At 39.3% G+C, this 25,061-nt stretch overlaps 1 protein-coding gene across 2 annotated transcripts; it reads left to right on the top strand.

The window, feature by feature from the left end:
* Positions 1-1,965: 1,965 nt before the first annotated feature.
* On the top strand, positions 1,966-15,629 carry LOC122887352 (arylsulfatase I-like). Of its 2 annotated transcripts, none has more exons than XM_044220461.1 (11): positions 1,966-2,196; positions 4,185-4,375; positions 5,147-5,286; positions 6,178-6,327; positions 7,634-7,708; positions 7,822-7,996; positions 8,834-9,070; positions 9,585-9,731; positions 10,596-10,731; positions 11,700-12,346; positions 12,448-15,629. In XM_044220461.1, the coding sequence occupies exons 2-11, from the start codon at positions 4,190-4,192 to the stop codon at positions 12,868-12,870; spliced, it is 2,316 nt and encodes a 771-aa protein (XP_044076396.1). In that variant the 5' UTR covers positions 1,966-2,196; positions 4,185-4,189; the 3' UTR covers positions 12,871-15,629. The 2 variants fall into 2 exon arrangements, with proteins under 2 accessions (XP_044076396.1, XP_044076397.1); XM_044220462.1 differs by lacking the exon at positions 1,966-2,196 and adding an exon at positions 2,211-2,326.
* The last annotated feature ends 9,432 nt before the right edge of the window (positions 15,630-25,061 follow it).

Genomic DNA, 25,061 nt, shown 5'->3' with positions numbered 1-25,061 from the left:
TTCAGGACTCACCCAAGCCAGCCCTAACTATAAGCTTTATCAAAGAGGAAAGTCTTAAGCCTACTCATAAATGTGGAGATGGTGTCTGCCTCCCGAACCCAAACTGGGACCTGATTCCACAGGAGAGGAGCTTGATAGCTGAAGGCTCTGGTTCCCATTCGGAGACTCCAGGAACCAGACGTAAGCCTGCATCCTGGGAGCGCAGTGTCCTAGTGGGGTAATAAGGTACTATGAGCTCTTTAAGATACGATGGTGCCCGACCATTAAGAGCTTTTTAAGTGAGGAGAAGGATTTTAAATTCTATTCTGTATTTTACAGGGAGCCAGTGCAGAGAAGATTAACCATAATATATATCTTTTTTTTTTTTTTTAATATTTGTCTCACTGACTTATTACAACTCCTCATAATGATGCAGACAATTCTTGGCATGGAGCTTTTATTTCCTGATTAATCTGACCTATTTCCGGTCTCACCCTGGTTTGTCTCTGGGCGACTTGATGCAGTTTTGCATCTGTGGTCTACTGTACGTTGCGTAAAGGGAGAAATTCCTGGTTTTCTGTGGACTGCCAGCTGGCTCCTCCGCCTGTTTAACAGTTCAGCCTGCAGTCAGTCTTTCCGCTCGGCTGATGTTCTGTCCGTGGTCACACAACCACAAGCAGCGAAGTCCGCTACGGTGAAAATAATCACATGATACAATAAATGTTAATGGTGTTAAAGGCTGGGGGCTTTATTACCGGTTTTCCCTGTGTCAAGTTACACAAATAAAACCAAGAACAGCGGATGTTAAGCCGTCGAAATAAACCTGTCACGATAAGAAAAACAAAATGAAGTCCGGTTTTGGTCACAGAAAATGCACCACTTTGTAGTGGAATTGACTGATTTTACTACCAGGGGGGTCTACTCTGCCCTACAAAGCCAAACTGCATATTTAGTCAAATTATCAAGCCCAGGTCTGACTTGTTGGCATTTATTTTAACATACAAATTGTTTTATGCTATAAAAAATATATAATTTCAAAGATAACATCCTAAAACCAAACTGTCAAAGCAAGAGAGACAAATCCAGTTTTAGCTAGCAAGTGAGCTAGCCACTGCTAACTAAGCTGATTAAGCTAAATCCCTCCAGACTGAGTTGCTCTGGAGGAAGAATTTATTTGATCAATGAGCCAGTTTCTCTGTTAGTTAAGTGATGTTACCATTAATCCACAGCAAAGCGATAAAGAATGAAACGCATATAAGAGAGAAGTAACTTAACTAGCTAACACTGTAGTTAGCATGCGCTTAGCGACGCGTTTGTTTCTTCCAACGTTAGCTTCCTAGCCATCAAGGTTGCTAGTTAACATTAACCGATAGCTAGACACAGCCACCAACATATGCATCTCATGTAATCATCATGTGTACATTTGAGGCTTCACCACATATTACCAAATGCAATCACCACCCATGATAAAGAAATATAAAATATGCTGATTGTGCCAGGGGCAGAACTAGCTAGGTAGCTAAGCTAGTTAATTAGCTAGCTAGCCTGGTGACATAAAATATACAAATGGGAAAGATAGGGGCCTTTCATTTCCTTACATTTTCGCTGAAAGAGAATATTAATAATTGATATTTCTCTCTTTTTCAGGAACACTTGATTATGTTTCATATAGCGTTAGGCTGCCTTATAGCACTGTGGTTACTTTTGAAGAAAGATAACTAACTTTAACGGGTAAACGGTTTGTTAACGGTTCCTTTGGGATCCTGCATAGATCACCAGCTTAAAATTGTGAATGAAGCTGTTTGTTGTTTACTTTGTTTTAGTGAAAAATTTTAATTTAGGGCAGAAAAGCAGTCCGTTCACATTCAGACTATTCAAAATCCGACCTTCCCACCTCCAATTTGATCCTTGCTATAACGTCCCTGCAACGCGTTTCATGTTGAGTGTTTTATTTTGGCAGGTCAGACCGGTAGTGTCAGCGTGGCGCTGCGGCTGGCTTGACGTCGGTCGCATTTCATTGGGAGTGCGGACGCTCAGACTGAAGGAAGGAAGGTTTTGTGGAGGAAACTTGAGGACATGCGGCGTCTCCTGCAAACTTTATTCAAACCAAACTTTCTGCGAGCTGAAGAAAGACCCGAAGTGTGAAGAATGAACTGAAGAGTTGCGGAGAGGAGAGGGGGGACAAGAGCCGTTCACTCCCATTGATCCTGTATCGAGGTATTGATTTAGGCCTGGCTTTGAAATAACACAGCTGTTGTGAGGAATAGATGTGCATTGAGTTAGAAATGTGCTGATTTTAAACGTAACATGGATCTGTTTGGATTATTTGCACCTGGATGAAACTGTGGTGAGATTTAAAGTCAAAATGAAAACTGATATTGACAAATAACTGTATTTCTAATTGGGTTCAGTCACATTTTAACTTGATACAGGCTGCAGACTTCATCAAAACAAATTTTATGCAGGACCAGTCTGTGCTTGCATAGTCTGAACTAACACACTCGAGTTTGTCACAGGAAGAGGGTTCATGCCCAGCATACACACACACACACACACACACACACACACACACACACACACACACACACACACACACACACAAGTAGAGGGAAGTGTGTGTCCTGTGCTGTTGCCATGAACACCAGCATTTCGTCTAACGTTAATGGGGAACCAGTTCAGACATCAGTAGTAATGGTCACCATCTTTGTGACCGTTAAGCTGCTTTCAGTCTGGGCTTACAGATATAATCAGCACTGCATGCTGCTCTCGAGCTTTGACGTTTGTAAACATGTCATAGATTATACAGATATATATACAATCTGCTTTTTCCATTCCTCTCACAGAACACTAAGCTGCAGGTCAAACAGAAGCGTTCTCTGAGAAAATAAAGGGTTAAAGACTACACAAATACATGTAAAGTCTAATGCAAAGCAGTTCAACAGCCCTGAAACATCTACCGTCTTCGAGAAGCTTCATTTTATGATTTTGGTTGACACTTTGTGATAGACTGTGGTAACGTTTATCTTAGAATCTGTTGTGGTGTTGTATTGAATTACAATATAATGTAAGGTTTATGACAAAATGCAAGTGACAACTTCAAACATAATGTAATCCACTAGTGCTGAAACGATGTTGATCAGTTGACAGAACATTTTGATAGTTGATTAAGGTATTTATCAAACAAAAATATGATTCCATCTCCGCAAATTAGTTTTGTTTTTTCTAACTTTTGTGTGTTTCATGTCGTTGTAAATTGAATGTCTTTGGGTTTTGGAGTGTTGTTGAGGCAAGACAAGCAATTTGAGGGCGTCACCTTCGGGCTCTCATAACTTGTGAAGGTTAATTTTCCCAATTCTTTCACATTTATGGTCAAATTAATTGAATAAATAATTGACAGATCAATCAAGAGTGACAATAACTCATTAGTTTAAGATCTAAAATCCATTGCAACACCATTACAAACTCCAACCTCAACAGAAATGGAGGACAGTCTCAACAAAAACCAAATATTTATAGAAGTTTCATAACATTATAAGTGTAATATATATATTTGTAATAACACAAATGACATTTTAATTTAATGCTTCCAAATCTGCATATTTTGTTAAAGCGCTGAAAGCCGGGTTAGTTTTAACTCTTCCTTTAATCAATGAGCAGGACTTCTTTATGCCCGTGTTGGATTTTACATGATTTTTCCATCAAGGTGATGAAGTACTTTGATTTGTCACTTAATTTGCTGGATTAGACAAAAACAGACGTCTCTGTTTTTCCAGAAAAATGACTATGTCACGGCATATATATCGATATCACCACATAAAATGATAAATACAGTAATAGAGGATTTTATCCATGTTAATGTAAGAGGCTCCACAGAAGTAAACGATCAAAGAAGAGCCAGAAAAGTCCCATTAAAACCGATCTGTTTCTGCTCTCTGACTAATATTTTCATCACTTCTTATTGGTATGATTCAGTTCCAAAGATTGTAAATGGTTAAAAAAGACCTCCTCGGAGTTTCAGCTCTCTCAACACCAGATGGATGTGTTTCAGATCAAAGTTGCAGCCAAGTTGGCAAATCCATCTCAATTGTGGTTTTATGATCTACAGTTAGTCCTTGCTTGTGTGAATTTGTGCTGACTCAAAAATATTCTGAGCTCTCCTTCCCTGGTGTTTTGTTCATGGACGCTCTCGTTGTTGTTCCCCGCAGTAAAGATGCAGGCTGCTGCTGCGGCTGCTGTGGCTCTGACTGCGCTGAGTGTTTTCTTCAGCCTGGACTGCCTGTCCGCTCATCGGTCCAAACCAAACCAGATACAGAATGACAAAAACATTCAGAATAATGAGACAGAAGCGAAGAAGAAGAACCAGCCGCACATCTTGTTCATCCTCACAGACGACCAGGTGTGTGTGTGTGTGTGTGAAAGAGGCGGTGTGAACGTCTCTTCTTAAATCAAGATGCTGGGATGATCAGGTCTCTTACAGTAGTTACCTTTGATAGATAACAAGATGCCAGTCTGACTATAACACCTGATATGTATTCAAAATACAGTATATTATTAATAACTGTAAATATATGATGATGTTTACATACGAATAGGTGATTTCCTACATATTGTACACAACAAATTCAGCCGTTGGTGATAGTATTTATGGGGTTCCAAAAAGACTTTAATAGTTTTATTATGGCATAAAATTGGAAAAGTAGGCCAAGTTAAAAGTCACTGAAAAATTTGGTTTATCAGTTGTAAAACAGAAAAAAGTCTAATAAGAAATTAAAATGATCTGTTTATCACAATTTTGTACAAACTGATTGAAAGATCAGTTTACAGCAAGTCAGTTTATTTATTAAAACCCAATATCACAAATCACAAATGATTACCTTCAACTCCTTAAAGTACATTTCCGTCAGTTATCTCAAACGAACAGGTCAGAGGTGTTAACACAAATAAACACAAACAGTATACACAGCTGAAAATGGCTCCTACATACAGGAAGATATAAAGAGCTGGGTAGGAATCAGAGGGTCCGTAACCATCTGGGAGACAAGTACCACACTGGAAAAAGTACTTGCCCGGGTATTATTTTATACCATCCGTCTACGGCCAAATGTTACGCGGAAATGATCTAAATCATTCAACGGAACTCTTTCATGCCGCCATGACTCTAAAACAGGGCTTCAACGACATCGGCTACCACAACCCGACCATCAAGACTCCCACTCTGGACAAACTGGCGGCGGAGGGCGTGAAGCTGGAGAACTACTACGTTCAGCCCATCTGCACGCCGTCGCGCAGCCAGCTCATCACCGGCAGGTACAGATGCCTCTTTACTTTTTGTTTGTCCATCTGTTTGCCATATGAAATACTCTGGACTGGATTTTGACACCACTTGGGGGAATGTCTGTCGTTGCTACTTTGTACGGGGGGCAACTTGTACTTGCAACTTAAACTGTTACAAATACGTTCATGTGGTTATGTTTTTATCAGTCGAATATTTTTATTCCCTACTTGAGTTAAAGCGGCATTGATTTAGTTTGAGCACCACTGAATATGTTTTAATCTGTTGATTTTACAACAGTCCTAAATCCAAAGATATTCAAATCACAGATATAAAACAAAGAAACATAGCAAATCTTCACATTTTAGATGCTGAAACCAGGAAATGCTTGACATGTTTGCTTAAAAAATTACTTAAACCATTATCTGATTTAGCAAAATTGTCTGTGGAATGACTAATCAATGAGTTTCAGTACCAGTTCATACTCTCTCTTGTCTTATTTTACTCTCGTTTTATTGTCATATTGTTATAAATAATTGTTCAAAATCTTTTTACAGCATGTCGTGATTATTAGTTTAAGATGAGACTTTATTGATCCTAACTTCACGTTACAGTAGCGCAAGCAAGAGGCTGAAGAAGAATTTAAAATGAAGATAGATAAAATAAAATTTAAGAAAGAAATGAAACTCAGAAGCTTCAGATCTGTCTGACACAAAAGACGTCAAAGCTGACCAGAGAGCAGAACAGTTATTGAGTCTGAAGCTCCGGTTCAAATGAGGTAGCTGCTAATAATCTGATTATTGCTGAGGCAACCTAACTGCAGTGAGGATGAATGAGTCCCTGGTTCTACTGTGTGAGGCCTAACAGCAGATCCTGTGTGAGCAGTTAGTCTGGCAGAAAGCCACTAACAAGTCCTTTTCTTCCAGATATCAGATCCACACAGGACTACAACACTCCATTATCAGACCCAGGCAGCCGAGCTGTCTGCCGTCACACATGGACACTCTGCCGGAGAGGCTCCGCGAGGCCGGCTACACCACACACATGGTCGGCAAGTGGCACCTGGGCTTCTACAGGTGAGATGGAGACTTCACAGGTATAAGTATGGATGAATATGACCAGGAGTTTCTATTATACCGTCACTGTTAACAAACAATTTAATCACTATAGAGTAATTAACCCAAACACTCTGCTCATGAGGCGAGATTATTTCGAATTCCAGACAAACCAAGCTTGTTTTTTTTACCCTCGCTTAGCACTGGTGGAATGTAACTAAGTACATTTACTCAAGTGCTGTACTCAAGTACAGATTTGAGGTACTTGTACTTTACTTGAGTATTTCCATTTTATGCAACTTTATGATGCAGTTTGACCATCTAACAACCACTGTGAATCCAGACACCAAGTCTGGGTCCCTAACCTCTTACACTGTCCCGCCTTGAACACCACCACTATGTAGAGCTTTTACAAGCTGTTAGTCTAGAGAAAGTTACATGAACATGTAATGTGTGTGTGTGTATATATGCAGTATCTTGTCTTTTCAGTCATCGTGGTCATCTAAAACAAGAATGCCCTGTTGTAAAAATAATCCTGGTAAAAAGCACAGGAGAGTACACAACTAAAATCTTACCAATATGAAGTCTCTCTACGTATCGCAATATCCAAATTGCAGAAGCTGCAATTTTTTGATAAAGGTAAAATGTGTCCCAAAACAGCATTATAATGAAGTAGTGTAGTGCTGCAGAGACGCCCTGGCCTACAAATCTTGTTCTCCAGATGGAAGAAAACATGTTTGTTTGGTACAGACCCCAACAAATGTCACATCATCGTGATTTTAATAGTTTTTTCAGTGAAAATTTGAATTGTGATGCAAAAATGATCATTCCCACTAATCGTAAATTATATTGCAATCATGATATCTGTCAAAATAATCGCAATATAATTTTCTACCATATTGTGCAGCCTCACTTCTAAGCAGTCTGGCATTTCAGTTAATTTGGGTGGACCACCACCAAGACCGGCTGGGTGTTAAAGGCTTAAATCAAAATAAGCAGAGCCAATAAAGCATTTCAAAAGCTATCTTCCCAACACAGTTGAAAAGTTTTTTGTTCTAGTTTGTTATGTTTGTCACCGGCACCCTGTGAAGTTTCTGACCACTAGTAGCACTATGGAGCGGTGTTTTGATGAATGGGTCCCTGTTTTTTGTTTGTATCGCGTGCACACATGTGATGCGATACACATCCCTGCCGGTGATTTCCCACTATTCCACTGATCGCTGATTTTAATACACAAAGAGCTTTAATACATTTGTAAGCTGCTTGTGTACAACAGTATCATAGAAATCTGATGCTCAGTTTAATTTCTCTTTATTCTTTCCTCCAGGAAGGCATGCCTGCCCACCAGAAAGGGTTTTGACAGTTTCTTTGGTTCTTTAACAGGAAGTGTGGATTACTACAGGTAAAAATGTAGGATTATTATTATTAGAATGAACAAGGACTGATTAGGATGTTTGTTGTCTGCATTTCCATGATCTATTTCTATAACTCTATAACTTCTCTATCTGTCCCCAGTTACGGGTCCTGTGATGGCCCGGGGTTGTGTGGGTATGATCTCCATGACGACGAGGGTGTGGCGTGGGGCCAGGAAGGGAAATACTCCACCACGCTCTTCACACAGAGAGCTCGCAAGATCCTCGAGAGTCACGACCCCACAGACAGGCCACTCTTCCTGCTGCTCTCCCTCCAGGTATCACGCTGAGGTTTGATATCAGAAAAATGGCAATAAAAGCATCTATGTAAAAAGTCTCTGATTTAAGTTTAAGCCCCTCAAAATCAAAAAGAGCAAGGTTTTTATACTAAAGCTGCAATTTTGCTATTGCAATGTCCAAGAAACAGGGAGACGCCTGTTTTTTGTTTGTTTTTTGTTTTTTATGAATAGTTGCAGAAAATAGGTCAAATACAACACAGCTGACATGTGTTTTGATGCTGCATTAGTTTATGTCTGGATGTGGAGAGTCAGAAATGTTGGAATAACATTGAGGCCACATTAAAGTGTTTGTCTTTGAGCATCAGAAACTTATTTAGAGACTGTTTGGCCCATATGGAGCCTGACCATTTAATTAAAAGCAGGCCGCACAGAAAACGTAAACGGTTAAAAGCATTTAATCTCAAGAGAGTGATATTTGTTTAGTGTTGAGAGGTTTGAGTAAATCTAGCCGATACCCTGACAAGGAAGGGCAAAACAAAGGGCTGTTTCATTTGAGTTTTCCCTGGTAGGGAGTAAGGAACACTGAGTTCCAACTTATGTACTACGAGTAAGTGTTGTGGGGCATTCTGGGTAAATGAAGAGGTTGAGGAAAGTGGGTTAGCAACAATGTTGGTAGGATTTTTTGAAAGAGAATTATACAGTTTAACATTGTTGGCATATCTAAAAATAAATGTATTTTTCCTTTCAACTAGTTTCAACAAGAAATTAATTGTATGTTTGATTAATTGTTGTAGAAATGTATTGTTGAGTGGAGGTTTGGCCATTCTCAACGCCTTTGTGAACACGTTAATACTCTATGTTAATGTCTTCCTCCAGGCAGTTCACACTCCTCTACAGACTCCCAAGTCCTACATCTACCCCTACCGTGACATGGCTAACATCGCTCGGAGAAAGTTTGCCGCCATGGTGTCCACAGTGGACGAGTCGGTCCGAAATGTCACCTATGCTCTGAAAAAGTACGGATATTACCGGAACAGCGTTATCATCTACTCCACCGACAACGGAGCCCAGCCATTCACAGGAGGGAGCAACTGGCCGCTACGAGGCCGTAAGGTAGAAATGACGTCTTGTATTTTGTACACCAATTTTTCTGCTTATGGTCAGTTATCTTCAGTTTTTCATAAGTCGATGTATGCAGTTTTGGCACCATCTTATACAATTTTTTTTATTCCCCAGAGAATTTGATTGTCATTTTTTCTTTGTCCCACAAGTGGTAAAGATCTAAGAATAGCAGAGTTATCTCTCTATTTTTCATTCATTCAGCATTTGTTGGATGTGTTTATAGACTCTCAGTCTTGTTTTTTTTTACAGTTGAAGAAGATTTTATGGAGTCCTCCTTACGTCAAATAAGGAGGAGTTTACATAATTCTATACCGTCTGTATGAGACGTTTGAAGTAACGCTCATGGATCTTGTTTTCCCCAAAAAATAAATCCTGAAGTGCTTGCAGATATATTCACACGATGTGTGTAAAAATGACGATGTGAATATTAGTGGTACATATGGAGATCTTTGCTAACTAACGGGGATGAGAAAATTGTAACTGAACTTCCTGACTGTGTTTCCAGGGAACGTATTGGGAAGGTGGAGTCCGTGGAGTGGCGTTCGTTCACAGCCCCCTGTTGAGACGCAGGAGACGAGTCTCCAAAGCGCTGCTGCACGTCACCGACTGGTTCCCCACGCTGGTGGGCCTGGCCGGGGGAAACGTCAGCCAGGTCAGTGGAACGCAGTACTTTGTTAGAATACCACAGTGAATTCTTGCTATTTCCTACCCTTTTTAACACTTTTGAATGTGTTTTTGGCTTTGCATTTTGTTGCATGTTGCACTTGTATGTTTGTCATTTATGTTACTTTCTTAGCCAGGCCTGTCTTTTTAGTCTCACAGTGAAAACAGGATAGTTAAGGTTGAATACCATAGAAAAGTTTAACCATTTTTATTGTGCTATAGAACAGACCTGATTCAGGGATGCGTTTCTCATCACGGCCACCCTAGCTACTGAAATGAGTGATCACTTCACTATAAGACTTTTCAGAGTACACTGGATTTAGGTGTATGTTTTCCTTGTTGTCGCTCCAAAAATTAGCTCTGTTGAGTCGCATAGTGTCTCCCACTGAATTCACGTTAATGCAGGAGTTTATTTGGTGTCACGGTTAGAGCTGAATATGGAGCTCCATCTACACGAATCCCTATTTTGGCGTCTGACTTGATTCAAGTTCAGGTTACAGCGCTACCGTAAAACCGTCTTTATTCACTATCATGTAGATAAATGTGCTCCTGACCTATAATGATAAATGATTCTTCACAGTGGCCACATAGATGCTTTGTGTCTGTGCACAGCTCCCAAAGAGCTTTGTTGGCTTAGTATGCAAGTAGATTTCCATTGCCAAAACAGATAAACAAAGCTATCTTGGCTACAATCAAGACAGTAACTGACTAATCCTGAGACTCGATAGCCTCTATTGCCAAAATATATGTATTATTATTTATTCCTGTGTGGTAAATGTACAAGTATTTCTTTTGGCAACATGACTTTTTCTTTGTATTCTCCGTGATATTTGTGAATTTGTTTCCCTCTCAGAGCCAGGGCCTGGATGGTTTTGATGTTTGGCCCACCATCAGTGAAGGGAAGGAGTCACCTCGTCAGGAGATCCTTCACAACATTGACCCTCTTCACAAACTTCCTGTAAAAACCATGACCTCGGACGCCGGCACAGGTAACTAACAAAATAAAAATAAAAAGTTGTCGTGCTCAAAAGCTACTTCACAGTAAGGTTACTGCACGTCAGAGTCTTTCCTCAGATTACGGGGCATCAATACAGATTAATTACAAAACAGCACACATATGGCAATAGGTTATTAACTGCCAATGTTTATGCTAATGGTGATAAATAGTAGAGAGATAGTATTTGTTGTAATGATGTGTATTTGTAGTGGAAACAACGTGATAAGTGGTAAGTAGGGTAGTTGAAAGGCAACTGTATTTTGCTTATTCTTACATTGAAAAGTACAGTATTATTCTTGAATTCTTGACCTTTGAAAAAATTTATCAGATTAATCTTTCAACCACATCTCACGATTTTCGTCAGCGGATGGAGTTTGCTCAGTTGTTATGTGTAGTAGTGATATATATATATATATACACACTGTATATATATACTGTATATAGAATTATATTCTGTTTTTAGCCACACTAACGGCGTGGTTCCACTTTGGTTCACACTGAAATATTTGTATGAATTCTAATACTTTCACTTTTCATCTAGCGCCATCAAGTCAGATTTTTAATTTCTCCAATACTTTGCTTTATGACCAAATACCTGCAAAACTAATGACATTCCCATCAGCCACAGCTGTACTTTGCGTTAAGTGCTAATTAGCAATAGTTAGCATGCTCACGCATTGAACTAAGATGGTGAACATTATATTACTATGTACAGCCTCACAGAGAAAAGAAAAGGCATTTGCCACCAAAAGAAGGAGGGAAGACAGAAATTAAAAGGAAACCCGGTAAGGAGGGATGTGTGGAAGGAAGACATGTAAGCAGTAGCACCTCGTACAAAAACTGCATAAAAGTAATTCTATCTGCTTAGGGATCTTACACAGCGTCAGCAAAGCCAAAGGTTAAAGGAGTGTTTACTTCATATTCCTCATTCGTCAAACTGTGTTTTCTTTGATTTATCAGTAAGCAAATTGAAAGGCCGAGGCCCAGCCTTTAAGAAGCCAAAGAAGAAGAAGATCCTGGGTCAGCAACCGAAGCAGAAGTCAGCGTTCAAGCTGAAGACCACCAAGAAACCTCGGACGTTTTCCCATCATGCTGCTAAACCCAAACCGAAATCCAAGCCCCTTCCTAAACCGAAGCTTAAGCCCCTCCCAAAACCAAAATCAAAACCCAAACCCAAGACCAAAGTCTCACCTCAGAACCAGAGACGGTCACATTACAAACCGCATCTAAAGTCCCACTCCAGTGGTATTCCATTAGTGTCAGGAACATCTCGCCCTAAATCTCAGCCTCAGATCCAACCACGTTTAAAGTCAAAATCCAGGCGGACTATATCCCAGAGCCAGAACCTGTCACGGTCAAGACCTCCTCAACCAAAATCCAAGACACACCTAAAATTACATTTAAAGTCAAAGTCCAGGCGGACATTATCCCAATACCAGAACATGTCCCAGCCAGGGACGCCGCAACCCAAATCCCATCTATCACCCGAGTTGAGGCTCCAGTCGTCCCAGCCAGTATGGGACACATCAGTCCAGGCTGCCATCAGAGTTGGAGACTGGAAGCTGCTAACAGGAGACCCAGGTCATGGAGACTGGGTCCCCCCACAGGTACTGCAACACATTTAGACCGATTTTAGTAGGATTATTTTTACTCCCCTGTTTCAAATTGATCAGGAAAAACAGAAATAATGTCACATTTTGATCCTCAGGTACTTCCCACTCTCCCCGGTCGCTGGTGGAACCTCGAACGTGCCGTCTCGTCGTTCCACGAACCCTCCACCCACAAAAATGTCTGGTTGTTCAACATCACAGCCGACCCGTGCGAGCGGCGGGACCTGGCAGACCAGAGACCAGACGTGGTCCAACAGCTGATGGCCCGACTCGCCTACTATAACCAAACAGCCGTGCCGGTTTATTTTCCACCCGACGACCCTCGAGCCAATCCCAGCCGGCACAGTGGAGCCTGGGTACCCTGGGTGGACGAAGAGGAGGACGAGGAGGGAAAATATCACGGCGTGTACAAGAAAGGTTGGAACAGTAGGAAGAAAAAGAAGAAGAAGAAGTGCCGGCTGTGCAATCTGAAGTCGTTCTTTCAGAAACTGAACACCAGGATGATGTCCAATCGGATCTGAGGCGATTGTGTCAGTGACTTCAAAATTTTGAAATGTTGTTTGTTGTTTTTACATTGTTACATTTTCGCCTCCTAAAACAAGTGAAAAACGTTGTCACCGAGTTAATTCCACTACATTCAGTTGAAGCGAAACTCTTTCAAAAACTTTCTAAAACATGTCTTTTCACTGGCTTCACTTTTCTGCTTGTTCCTCTAAAAATCAAGTGAAAATAGTTGATTTTTTAAATTTTTCAATAACAACTTTCTCATTTACGTCATGTCATTTGTAATATGTCAAATATGGACATTATGGCCATCAGTGGTGGAATGTAACTAAGTACATTTACTCAATTACTGTATTTAAGTACAATTTTGAAGTACTATTTCCATTTTATGCAACTTTATACTTCTGCTCCACTACATCTCAGAGGGAAATGTACTTTTTACTCCACTACATTGATTTGATAACTTTAGTTACTAGTTGCTTTGCAGATTCTTAATACAAAATATTATCAACTAATAAATTCTGATGTATTATTATAGATTACTGTAAACTACCCAGCAGTATATCAAGTAACTGAAATTAGTTCCACCTTTACCAACTGCAACATTAAAGTGATGAAAGTGAAGTCATTAATGCATCAATAATATAATATATATGATTGTGAAATGGGCCAGTCTGCATAATGAGTACTTTTGGTACTGTAAGTACATTTTGATGCTAATGCTTTTGTACTTTTACATAAGTAACATTTTACATGCTTTTACTTGTAATAGAGTATTTCTACACTGTGGTATTGCTACTTTTACATAAGTAAAATATCTGAGTATTTCTTCCACTGCTGATGGTCATACCTGCAGTACGTGTACTGTCAAATATCTCGTCTGAGATTAGGGATCTGAGGTGGCACTGACAGTCCAGCTGGATTGGTAAGAAGACTCAATTCAGGCTTTTCGTGGACTTTTAAAGGGTCAGTTTGCTCAAATGGCAACATATTTGCTCACATATCTCTAGTGATATCTGGCCATGCAGATAGTGTAGTTTCAGTTTTATTTGGTTTTGAGAACATTTGTTGCCAGGATTTTTATTAGCAACAGTTGTTGGTCATACTTTCCAATGAAAACTGTTGACAGTGAGTAACCCCGGTGCCTTGTATATTGTTTTTGGAAAGCGCCATTGTTGTTGAGATGTGTGCAGGGATAATCAGTTGGCAGTCATACCTCACCAAAAGAATCTGAAACTATCTGCACGGCAGGATGCTATTTAGAGTAAGCAGGACAGTGTTTTCTATGATTTGGGTGAACTGACCCTTTAAAGTCCTAACTGTTCTGGTGGTAAGGTGGTTTTCCCAACCCCTGTTCTTTACTGTTGTGACGGCTGTTACAGTTTTCAGCACCATCACCTGATTTATTATGTGATTTTAGAAACTGTGTGTCCACAGTTCACATTGTCTGTTATTCCTTTTTGTAATTGTTGTCACTCACAAACTGACGGAGTTCTTGATGGAAGGACTGACACTGTGTGCAAGTAAAATGTTTTTTGACACTGTAAATGATTTGATTATGTTTTTCTTTAACTTTGAGCAGAATGGACCAGAAAGCCATTGTTTTCAAGAATCTGTGTAACGCGATATACACGGGTTTAATGTACGTTTACACCAACAGTTCATACTTAAACATCCCATATCTGGGTTTTGAAGCAAATGTTTACTTTTTACAGTGAAAATGCATGATAATGATACTTACTTCTACAATTCTGTAACTGTTTTTGTTTGTCATCTGTATCTGTCAACAAAATAGGAAGTTTAAATATTCTTCCTTATTTCACATCCCAGTGAATACAGATACATTTCTAATATTTGTTTTCAAATACTTGTGATGTGTTGGTTTTCTTTATGTATCACGATTGCTGAAACAGGCCTTTGAGTACTGTGGCTGTTTGAATGTATTGCCAGTGGCAAGCATATTTTGACTATGAATTAACAGTGCGTGTTTAGAATTCACTATATGCTACTGTGAACAGCAGAAACTGTCATTTGAACATGTTATTCAGCCCTATACAGGACCGACACAATATCAGTATTTTTAAGCATTTTCAAGAGATTAAGTGGCAAAATCCCACAAGAAGTGTGTTGATCAGCCATATTTTGAAATACAGCGTTTTATTTCAAACAAGTTTTGTTTTTATTCAAACAGATTCTGGAGAAAGATTCAGTTATTTAAATCAACTGGCTGAGGTTTTCATTTGTTTTTAGGACTAATTAAATGAAATGGATCAATACCAGAAAGCCCTGACTATAAGGTGACAGGTAAATGTTTTAGGAAAACAATACTTAAACTGCACTGGCTTTCTCCTGACACCTGTGTAATGATCCATCGAGTCCAATGAAAACATACACAAAATGAACCAATTGAACATGAAGTAGCTGCCTTCCTGTCCTGCTATCACAGACACTTCACAAATGTAAAAGTTATAATAATTTTGTATCGTCAATAAAAGCTCATATGTTCAGAAAACAGAGGAGGAAGTAAAAAGTGTTAAAGCAAATGTTTTACCAGCATTAGCAACCTCTTTGAAGTAAGATGTTGGTTTTCTCCCCTTGAGAAAGACACCTAACCTCTAAATATTTCAGTGTATTTGCTCAATATCCAACAAACCATGACTGTGGCTGCTCTGTAACAGCGCCCAGTTACTAAAGTGCACAGTTTGAGCTGAGTTTGAGTTTCAATGGACGGTTGATTTCTCCCCTCCCTGAGTAAATAAAGGTTCAATAAAATTAACTGTGACTCTTTCCTGTTATGTTAACTGGAACCATACAATTCTTCTCAGTAAGTAAAACAAAATGTTTTAGTAAAGTGTTTGATGTTTTAATATGTTTCCAATTATTTTGAGGTAAGTTTAGGTCAAGTCACATGTCTTTATAAGCAAATTGCAAGACTTTCATGTCTCTGAAAAGTAACCATTAAAATGACGCGTGTGGACACTTTATTGTCAAAGATGTTGTGTTTTTTATGTAACTGAGATAAAGTCTTTTCAATGCACAGACCTAGTTAATGTATATGTACATATGGCCGTGCAAAGCCTGATTTTACCATGTCCAAACTTGAGACTCAGTCAAGCAGCAGTCAAGTCCTCATTCTGTGACTTAAGTCTCAAGTCTACACCTCTAATTCAAACTCTGAGGATTGTTATTAGATGGACAGATATTTCATCCTAATTGTTCATGATAGATGTTTAATAGGTATAGAAGATGAGACGTAAAAGAATTTGTTAGTGTTTAATGTTAAAAACTCAATGCACACAATGGGTTTAACCACTAGGTGGTGCCAGAGATCAACAATCCCTGCAGGGTGGCAGTCCAGACTCTACTGAGTTTGTCTACATTTGAAAACCTCTGCACGTGCACGCACACACACACACACACACACACACACACACAAAACCTGGGCGTAAAAAGGATTTTCCACGCTTGCTGTCGCCTTCCTACTTCACACTGTTTTCACAGAGGAATAATTGAATTCGTAGCTTCTTTTATCCCCCGAACACAAGTGGGATTATGTAATCCTCTCGGATTAAAATATCATGATTCGGGAAGCCGTATCATGTTTGGCTACTGATGCTGCTGCTGAAAACTTCACAAACATAATGAAATGTATGTATATAGTAAGAAGCTGGCTCCAAGAACAGATACATCCTGTGATAAAACAAAAAGAAGACTTATCCTTTAAATAAAGATGAATAACGTTCAAGTTTTATTCAGCGATATATACAGCATACTCTGTGTGGTTTGGTGGTTGTAGTGCAGCTTATTGTCGATCTATCTAGGACTGCTGTCCTGTACCTGAACTCTAACCTCACCCGGAAGAAACTCTAAAAGGCTACAATCTTCCCACAGACATCATTATTATCATCATTACCTGGTTCGGACTGCATCAGACTTCATTTGGAGACCATGAGGAGGTGTGAGCGTATGTGCCCAAAAGAGGAAAAAACATAAAGTGAAGACAGTCTGACTTGTAAGGACCTACCATAATCCCTTTGTAACAGAAAGTTACCAGCAATAACACACACACACACACACACACACACACACAGTATTGTTTCCATCACTTCAGAGGACATTACATTGGCGTTAATTTCTTGGAGACTAACCCTAGGGATGTAGACCGCCTCACTTTTAACCTAACCCTAACCTTAAACCTTAAGTCTTCACCCTAAAATTTAATGATATACGTTATGGGGACTTGCGTTTTGTACCCAAAAGAAAGGCCCCACAATGTGACTGTGTAAACAGATTTATGTCCCCACAACGTGAGTAATACATGACCGACCACACACACACACACACACACACACACACACACACACACACACACACACACACACACACCACAGCTTGAATAAGCAAGCTCACACATAAATAATGCACTAATTTCACTCATACACAGTGACGCTTTCTCACATTTCTCACACCTTGAATTAACAAGTTTACACAGAAATATCTCCCTTCTCGTCCTCTCTGTCACACACACATGAACACACACACACATTCACGGAGACATAATGCAGTCCTGTAACCAATAATCCTGACTTCATCCTGCTCCCCTTCAGGGGACCAGGGGAATATGAGATCTACAGAACCGGAGCACGTGGGCGGCGGTGAAATTAGGATTCCCGTACCACAGAGCGGCTTTTTTGGATGGTTTCTGCTGACACAATCAGAAACTCATAATTGTGTTCTGTTCTGTGGTCGCATTGACACGAGCCTCGGTCTGTACAATTTTGCTAGAAAAGAAAAAAGGCATAATGTTCCCTCTGTGCGGTCACATGCTGAATTATGATGCTTCAAAATGGTACAGAGCGACTTTTCAACTCGTCCGTGAGTCTTTGAGACTAAAGACACATTAATGTGACTTCACAACATGACACATGTTGCAGGAGTTCAGTTATGTCCTAGTCAGACCAGTCTGACATAAGACTACCACTGATTGCATGAAAATTAACGTTGACGCATCACCAGGCTAAATTCGATTGTTTTTTTTAAGCTTTCACATCTTTTCACAAAGCCCCTTTCTCATCTTTCACCTCTTTGCTCTCAATTTCATCCCTTTCTCGCTGTCTTAAGAGTTACAGTTTTCATCACTTTCATCAGAAATAAATGTCTTTTATCATTTTTTAGTTTTCGGAGGGGCTTTTGGCTGCTGCTCTTGATGCTCCTTACATTCTATTTTTACGTTTTGAAATCATCACAATACAAATGTGCGTGATGTTTACATTCATTATCATTTAAATTACTTTTTCCTTTGGTTTGTTTTATTTCTTTTGGCCCAAGATGGCAGTTGGCCCAGTTTGCCCGTGAGATTCATTTTAGTTTTTTCTCATTATCTGAGAGGTTTCAGTGTCTTTCTCAGATGGCAGAGCATAATACAGTGTCGCTAACGGACAATGTTGCTGTTTGTGGGACTAAACTATTCTGCCACCCTAAAGGCGCCGGTATACTACATTGGAAGTGCTTGTGGGATGGTCTGAAAGCCCCTCCCCCAACACATTTGAGATGTTGAAATTGGGGGAGCTGCATTTGACCATTTCTGTAGCTCTTTTTTCTTTCTTTACACAGCAATTTTTCGCATGAACAACTGAGTGCAACAGCATGAATGCCTTTGACGGGCGTGAATATAAGGAGATGAGCACATAGAGATAACCAGCTGGTGGCACTAATTATTGACACTCCTGTCGGGTGCAATTAAACCATTGCAGAAGAAGAGGGTGCAGCTAGATGACGTAATTAAAACAGCGCGAGTCAAGCCTCAAACGGTGGAAAAAAAATTTGAAAACGTGATGAAATATGGCATTTATTTGTTTCATGTACTCATTTTGAGGAATGTTAAAGTCTCCTCATCGCTCCACACAGGTCTGATGCTTCATCTGCTGCTATTTTTTGTCTCTCCAGTGGAAGCTTCAGTGGACGTTTAAGTCACATGCATCATGTACGTCATGATTTATTCACTCATTCAAGTCTGTTTCCTTTGCACTTTGTCACATTTTGTTTTATCGATACACTTATTTTTTCCACCTCTACCAAGCGTCAAAAAGTTTTTGTGATATTTCGAACACTCAGGTTTTTTAATATGAAAATGTGCATAAAAACAGGTGGATGGAAACGCACTACATATCGAGATGTGCTATTTAGCGGTTCTGCTGCATGCACATGGGTTAGGGTTAGACTCTGCTATCGACACTGGCTTTTCACTCCGCCTTTAAGTGTTGCCGTGTGGAACAGCTGTAAACAAGACATACAGCTAGTTCTTTTCAAGCATACTCGTGCTTTAGGTACGCGTACTTACATGTCTGCGGACATCCTCACACAGAACATCTGGATCAAAATCCATTTATTAAAAACTTGTTTCATTTACAATTCCAAAGTCGATTATTGTAAATACACCTTATTAGTGATTTATTAGAATTTTTAATGGCAGACTTTATGACTTATTAGACAGTGAGAAACCCACAAGCCTTTATTCATGATTACCAACATTTATAATATGATTAATTATTAAACAGAGAGGATAAACACCAGCCAAAGGAATTGTTCTCAAATAGGCAACTTAAAACTTTAATGGCTTCTAAATGATCTATAAATCTTTAGTAAATGATTAATTTAACATTGATAAAGCCATTAGTTACTACTTTTGAACCATTTATAAAGGCTGCCTTATTAGAAAGTGGTACTAAAATATCTTTTCCAGGTTTGTAAAAGTAAAGAAAGGCAACTATTATCTAACATCTTGAAAATGTGAAGACACAAGTCATTGCAGGTCAGACAGAAGCGGGCAAACTTTACCCCACTGCTTCTTCGTTATGACTTCTGTTAGCTGGAGAACACACTGCTTTTCTTTCTGCAAACTTTTAACTATGTATTCAAGGACCCTACGGTGCAAACATATTGAGATTAATCAGGCGTACAACATATTGTAAATGTTCCTTTGGTTTACTGATTCAATTATAAAGCCTCAGAGAACTTGAAAATAAAGCAGGCAACAACAAACTTAATTCACAAATGCACAATCCAAAGCATGCAAGGCTGCATCCGAATGTAATGCAGCATTATTGGAGTGACAGATGGAAACCGATGGATACTCGACTTTCAAATCAAACAACAAAAACTGAGACGCTCCACAGTTTGAGTGGGCTCAGCAACCAGACAGTTATTTGGTCAATGTGATCAGGCCTTTGCAGACAACCTTGATCTTCCCTTTTTGCCCTCTGACTCATCAGCCTTAATGAGCCTGCCAGTCCACTATGCCTCCACTGAGTACGCCTGCTGTTCATTAGGGTCCCTGGTAATTGAAAGCCGTGACTGAAGATGAAGATCTGAAGGTGGCTGAGGGAGATAAAGTCAGTATACATGCAAGCCAAGAGCACAGATAATGACGCTGTGGTGTGAAAACGTCTTTATGCTTCGCTCTCTTTGGCTTTGATTGCACTCTATAGAATATAACCTCGCTCAAAGCGCCGACCAGCATCACCAAACTCTCATTTCCTACAGCGGGCGAGCTTATACACCTACACCACCTATTCCTTTTTAATATTAATCAAAGGAACAGGTTTACCGTGAAAAAACTTTAGTTCAAGGATACGGCTGGTTATTGTATATTTTTCTTATTATCAACAAATCCCATGAAAAGACCAAAACCAACAATGTGTTGTCTCTTAATACGGTTACACTCAACCCCAGGCCCATTGATTCCTGCTGAAGACGTACATCCTAACAGCTCACAAATAAATCATTTCATTTTTTTTATAGCTAACAATTACACTGTAGTTTTTAGCAAATACTACTCAGACAGGAGGCAATACTGTATTTCTTGGGGACTATTTTCAGCGGTGGATTAATACACATTGGTGCTCCAGTGAGTATTTGGGGCAGCAGGATAGTGTACTTGCTTACTACTGCCACACTACTTTACATACACTTACCTGTACTATATATGCTTTCACATACCCATACATATTTATACTACAGTCCATACATCTATAGTGTATACACCGTATTTATATCATACCCCCAGCTGTTTATTCTGTGTATGTCTCACTATTGCCATTACTTGTACTTATACCTGCACTGTTTGTCTTTTTGTTCATACTGTATATATCTTATATTCATATCTACCCCTTACTGTTTATTTATATTACCTCTATACATATGCACATTACTCTGCACTTTACTGCTTTTTGCACTTTGCTGTCTCAGTACCTGTACTCTTTGTAATGACAATAAAGTTGAATCTAATCTAATCTAATGTGGTATTGAGTCAGAATAAACTAGTGGGTGTGGGTGTGTGTGTGTGTGTGGTAATGAAGGAGCATATTATCCAGTGCAACAGTGTGGCTTATTGATGTGATTTTAATAGTTTTTGGACAACAATGGAGCTCTGTGGCACAGAGAAAATATCGGTACATAGAAAACCTATATAGATATGTATAAAATATTATATGTATACTAATTATTGTATACTTATTTATAAATCTGAACATTGCCATATACTGTATTTAAGAGAGGAAAGAAAAAAAGAGGCAATAGCAAATCTCCCTTCTCAGTTTTGTTCCTGTCTCCGGTGCTGTCAAACCACTCGAGGTCTGGAGGTCAAATGCATCACAAGCTGTTTAATTCTGTTTTATACAAATAATTTGAATCCCAGACCATCTGGGGAAATATGGTCGTGGGTGGTGAATAATAAAATCTTTCCCTGCCTGCAATAACTCATCTAGAGTCTGGTGCCTGTTAACACAAAGGCATGCTCATTGGTCAGCTGCACCAAACTGAATATGTCTAAAGTTTAAATGGATGCCAGGTCAGTGGTTGGGAGAAAGGTCCAGATAAATGTTTAGTAGATTCTTGAAATTTGTTGAAAAAGTCCACCTGTGCTGTAATACCTGCACGATGTATCCAGAGATATTTATAATTTTACCTATAATAAATTGGTACTGTCACCAGGTCACCATTTATACAGGGGTTATGAGTTGTAACTAAAGGTCAAACATGATTTACTCATGTTTTATTGATTGGTTACTTTGTGGATTGCCATGTTGTAAAAAAAAAAAAAATCCCTTTGGCTGGTGTTAGTATTTTAGCTCATCATGTCTGCAGTTACAAATGTTAGTAAGTCAATAAAAAAGGCTCAATATTTTCTCTCTTCTAATAAGCCTGTCTGCAGTTACCCATTATTAATAAAAGCTTATAACAACCATCCATCACATTTGGAGTTATACATCGTAATAAGTTGTTGATAAATAATAATTCTGAATCAGATGCTCTGCAGAAACACCAGCCAAAGGGATTTCACACAACGTGGCCACCCAAGAGTTGTACCAATAACTCATCGGTGTCAAGTCATTACGCTGACACAGAACAGCAAACCCCTGCTTCTTAATGACGTTTTGCCATTAAATCAAAATAAGACATCAAACTATTACGGTTTTGATGAACATTTAATTTGCGTTACAATCCCTCTTTGCAGCTCAGCACAGAAACACTGTCTGAGAAAAAAAAAAACAAGGAGGGAATTCTGGACTAAAACGACTTTTGATAAGATAGAAGATACTCACTTGATTTGTCTAACTCACGTGTCTGTTGTCCGAGAGGGTCATCAGGCCTCACGGTAGCTTCAGATAAACTCTGAAAGAAAGGCTGTGGGTTTTGTTCTCCATCTCTTACTTTGGAGGCATGTTAAGAAGAGATCTTTTAATGGCCTGTATGGTCAGGAGGAATGATTAGCGCAAGCAAAAAATGTTTCATTGTATGTACATATGGGCATGTGAGTATTGCTTTAAGACAGATTTGAAAAAATGTGAAGCTATCCTTTAAATATGTGCAGTTAAATATGTTACGCCCATGAGTTCATGCCATGTCCTTTTAGTTACTATTGATCGAACAGAAGTCAATACAAACTTCTGAAAAACCCAACTCAAATGTGTTTGTGGGAATTTAATACTGACTGAAACGCATAATGAAACATCCCTGACACAAAGGTGACAACACTCAAAAATAAAAGCTGTGACCTCCGCAGGAACAAAAGGTGAACAGGATCACCCTCGCAGCTGAAAAGAAGACATTTTTTATGCGTCTAGTTGATGTCTAACAGATGTCTGTGCGCATCTTGTCTGTGAGATCTTCTGTGTTTGCAGTCCCATGCTCACCAAGGTATCACAAGGTCATCTGGGTTTTTTTTCTCCATATTCTTCAAAATTTCAAGCTGTGTTCGACTCAAGTGGTACTCTTTGCTTTTGACGACATACTTCTCTTTTCCCCTCTCTCTTTTTTTTTTACATTTTCAGGTTTGAGTTTGAGAAAGTGTCTCAAACTGCTGACACTGCAACAAAAGTTACCAGATGTATGTTCAATTATTCCTGACATTTTTCTGTCACATGTAATTGGAAAGCAAATCAGTCAGCTCGTCAATGTCAACTGTCAACAGCTGAGCCCACTTAAAGCTGCACTAATCAATATCTTTATGTTAACAATGGATCAACTTACTGTGTGATGTGAGTGGGGGTCTGAATTATCACCCGAATCTGAGTGTTTCAGTGTCTTTCAGCTCTTTGTTTTGGTTTTCTGGCCTGCAGACTTTACTGTTATAGTTCAGTCTTACCGCTCTCATCAGCCTTGTTTCAAGCCGCAGCAGACAGCTGTTAGCTCTGATAACTGCACGCTACCTGCTCAGCACCAAACAACAGTAAGGTTAGCGACAAGCTGGTGAACATAGTGGAGCATATAGAAGCTAAAGAGCCAGATACACGACTCCAAGGCCATCAACTTTATAAGGTGATAATATGTCAGTGTTGTGTTTACAGCTTGTTTCACCGCTCCCGAGAGTCTACAGCAGTGCTAGCGGCTCTGTGAGGCTTAGACATAGCGGTGCTACGAGCTAAATACTAAAGTCAGCATGCTAACATGCCTACAAAGACCAAGCTAACATGCTGGTGTTTGGCAGGTATAATATTTACCATGTTCACCATCTTAGTTTAGCCTGTTAGCATGCTAACATTTGCTAATTAGCACTTAACACAAAGTACAGCTGAAGCTGATGGGAATGTCATTAGCAGGCATTTAGTCATAAACTGAAGTATTGGACAAAGTGAAATTTTGACCTGATGATGTTGTCAGGGGATTCATTGCTGGGGACAAAATTTCATGGGAAACCATCTAATGGTTGAGATATTTCTGGATATTTTAGTCTGGAACAAAGTGGTCAACTGACCCACTGAACGAACAACCGAATGACAGAGCCATACCGCTCGCGTAGCTAAAAAAAACCCATACTATTATTCATTAGTGCATTAGTAAGTATTCTTAAATTTATCAAACATATGACAAGTTCAGTAAGATCAGTAAAATTTAGATTAGAAAAACTAATTAGTGACTTTAACTACCTATTCAGTACTTATTCAGTTAACTTACAATCTTCTCCCTGTCAGTTATATTTTAAAGCTGAAATAACCCTTTAGTGTGCAAACTTTCATAACGCACTTTACAGAGATATTTACAGTTTGATACAAATACCCCAACTACTTTCCTTTCCCCCTCCCAGTCAGTATTCTATCATTTCTTTGCAAAGATGTGTATTTACCTCTTGCTGTACCACCTTAAACTGGGACAAGGCCACAGCCAGATTGATTGCTTTCAGAATATTTAAACACAGCTCTTGCACTAACTTATTGCCTTGAGATGCACACTTTCTCAAGAACTGATATCAGCTTCTCTTACTTCTCTAAAAACTTTTTACATTGACAGTTTTACTCTCTATCTTTTTGGAAAAAGCAATTACAGGCAAAGATCCAAATATGATCAAGTCAGACGCACGGTAAACGGAATCTCTCTCTGGGAGTTCGCTCTGCTCATTTATTTTCCAGCTCTTATCTTTCCTCTTTTCCTCCTCTAGGAAGTAGAATTTACATTTAAATGTCATCCCTTATCCCACCCAATTTGTGTTTACTTCAATGAATAAGAGCCACAGGTAAACAGCTACAGTGTTCCCTGACTGGCCTTCTTCGGGCACTGAGAAGAAGCCAGAACAAATGTTTTTCTAAACGTTCATTTAACGAACTAAAGATTATACTGCAAAGCAGCGTGCAACAAAAGCTGAAAATTCTTTAGCGGCCGTCCTTTGCGACATCAGTGTCCTCGTTTAGTCCTGAACCACTTCGATATTGGC

Source organism: Siniperca chuatsi, linkage group LG13, assembly GCF_020085105.1.
Source record: "Siniperca chuatsi isolate FFG_IHB_CAS linkage group LG13, ASM2008510v1, whole genome shotgun sequence".
NCBI classification, from domain to species: Eukaryota; Metazoa; Chordata; class Actinopteri; order Centrarchiformes; family Sinipercidae; genus Siniperca; species Siniperca chuatsi.
Note: the sequence above shows the minus strand (reverse complement) of the source record. Positions and strands in the feature narration are given on the sequence as shown.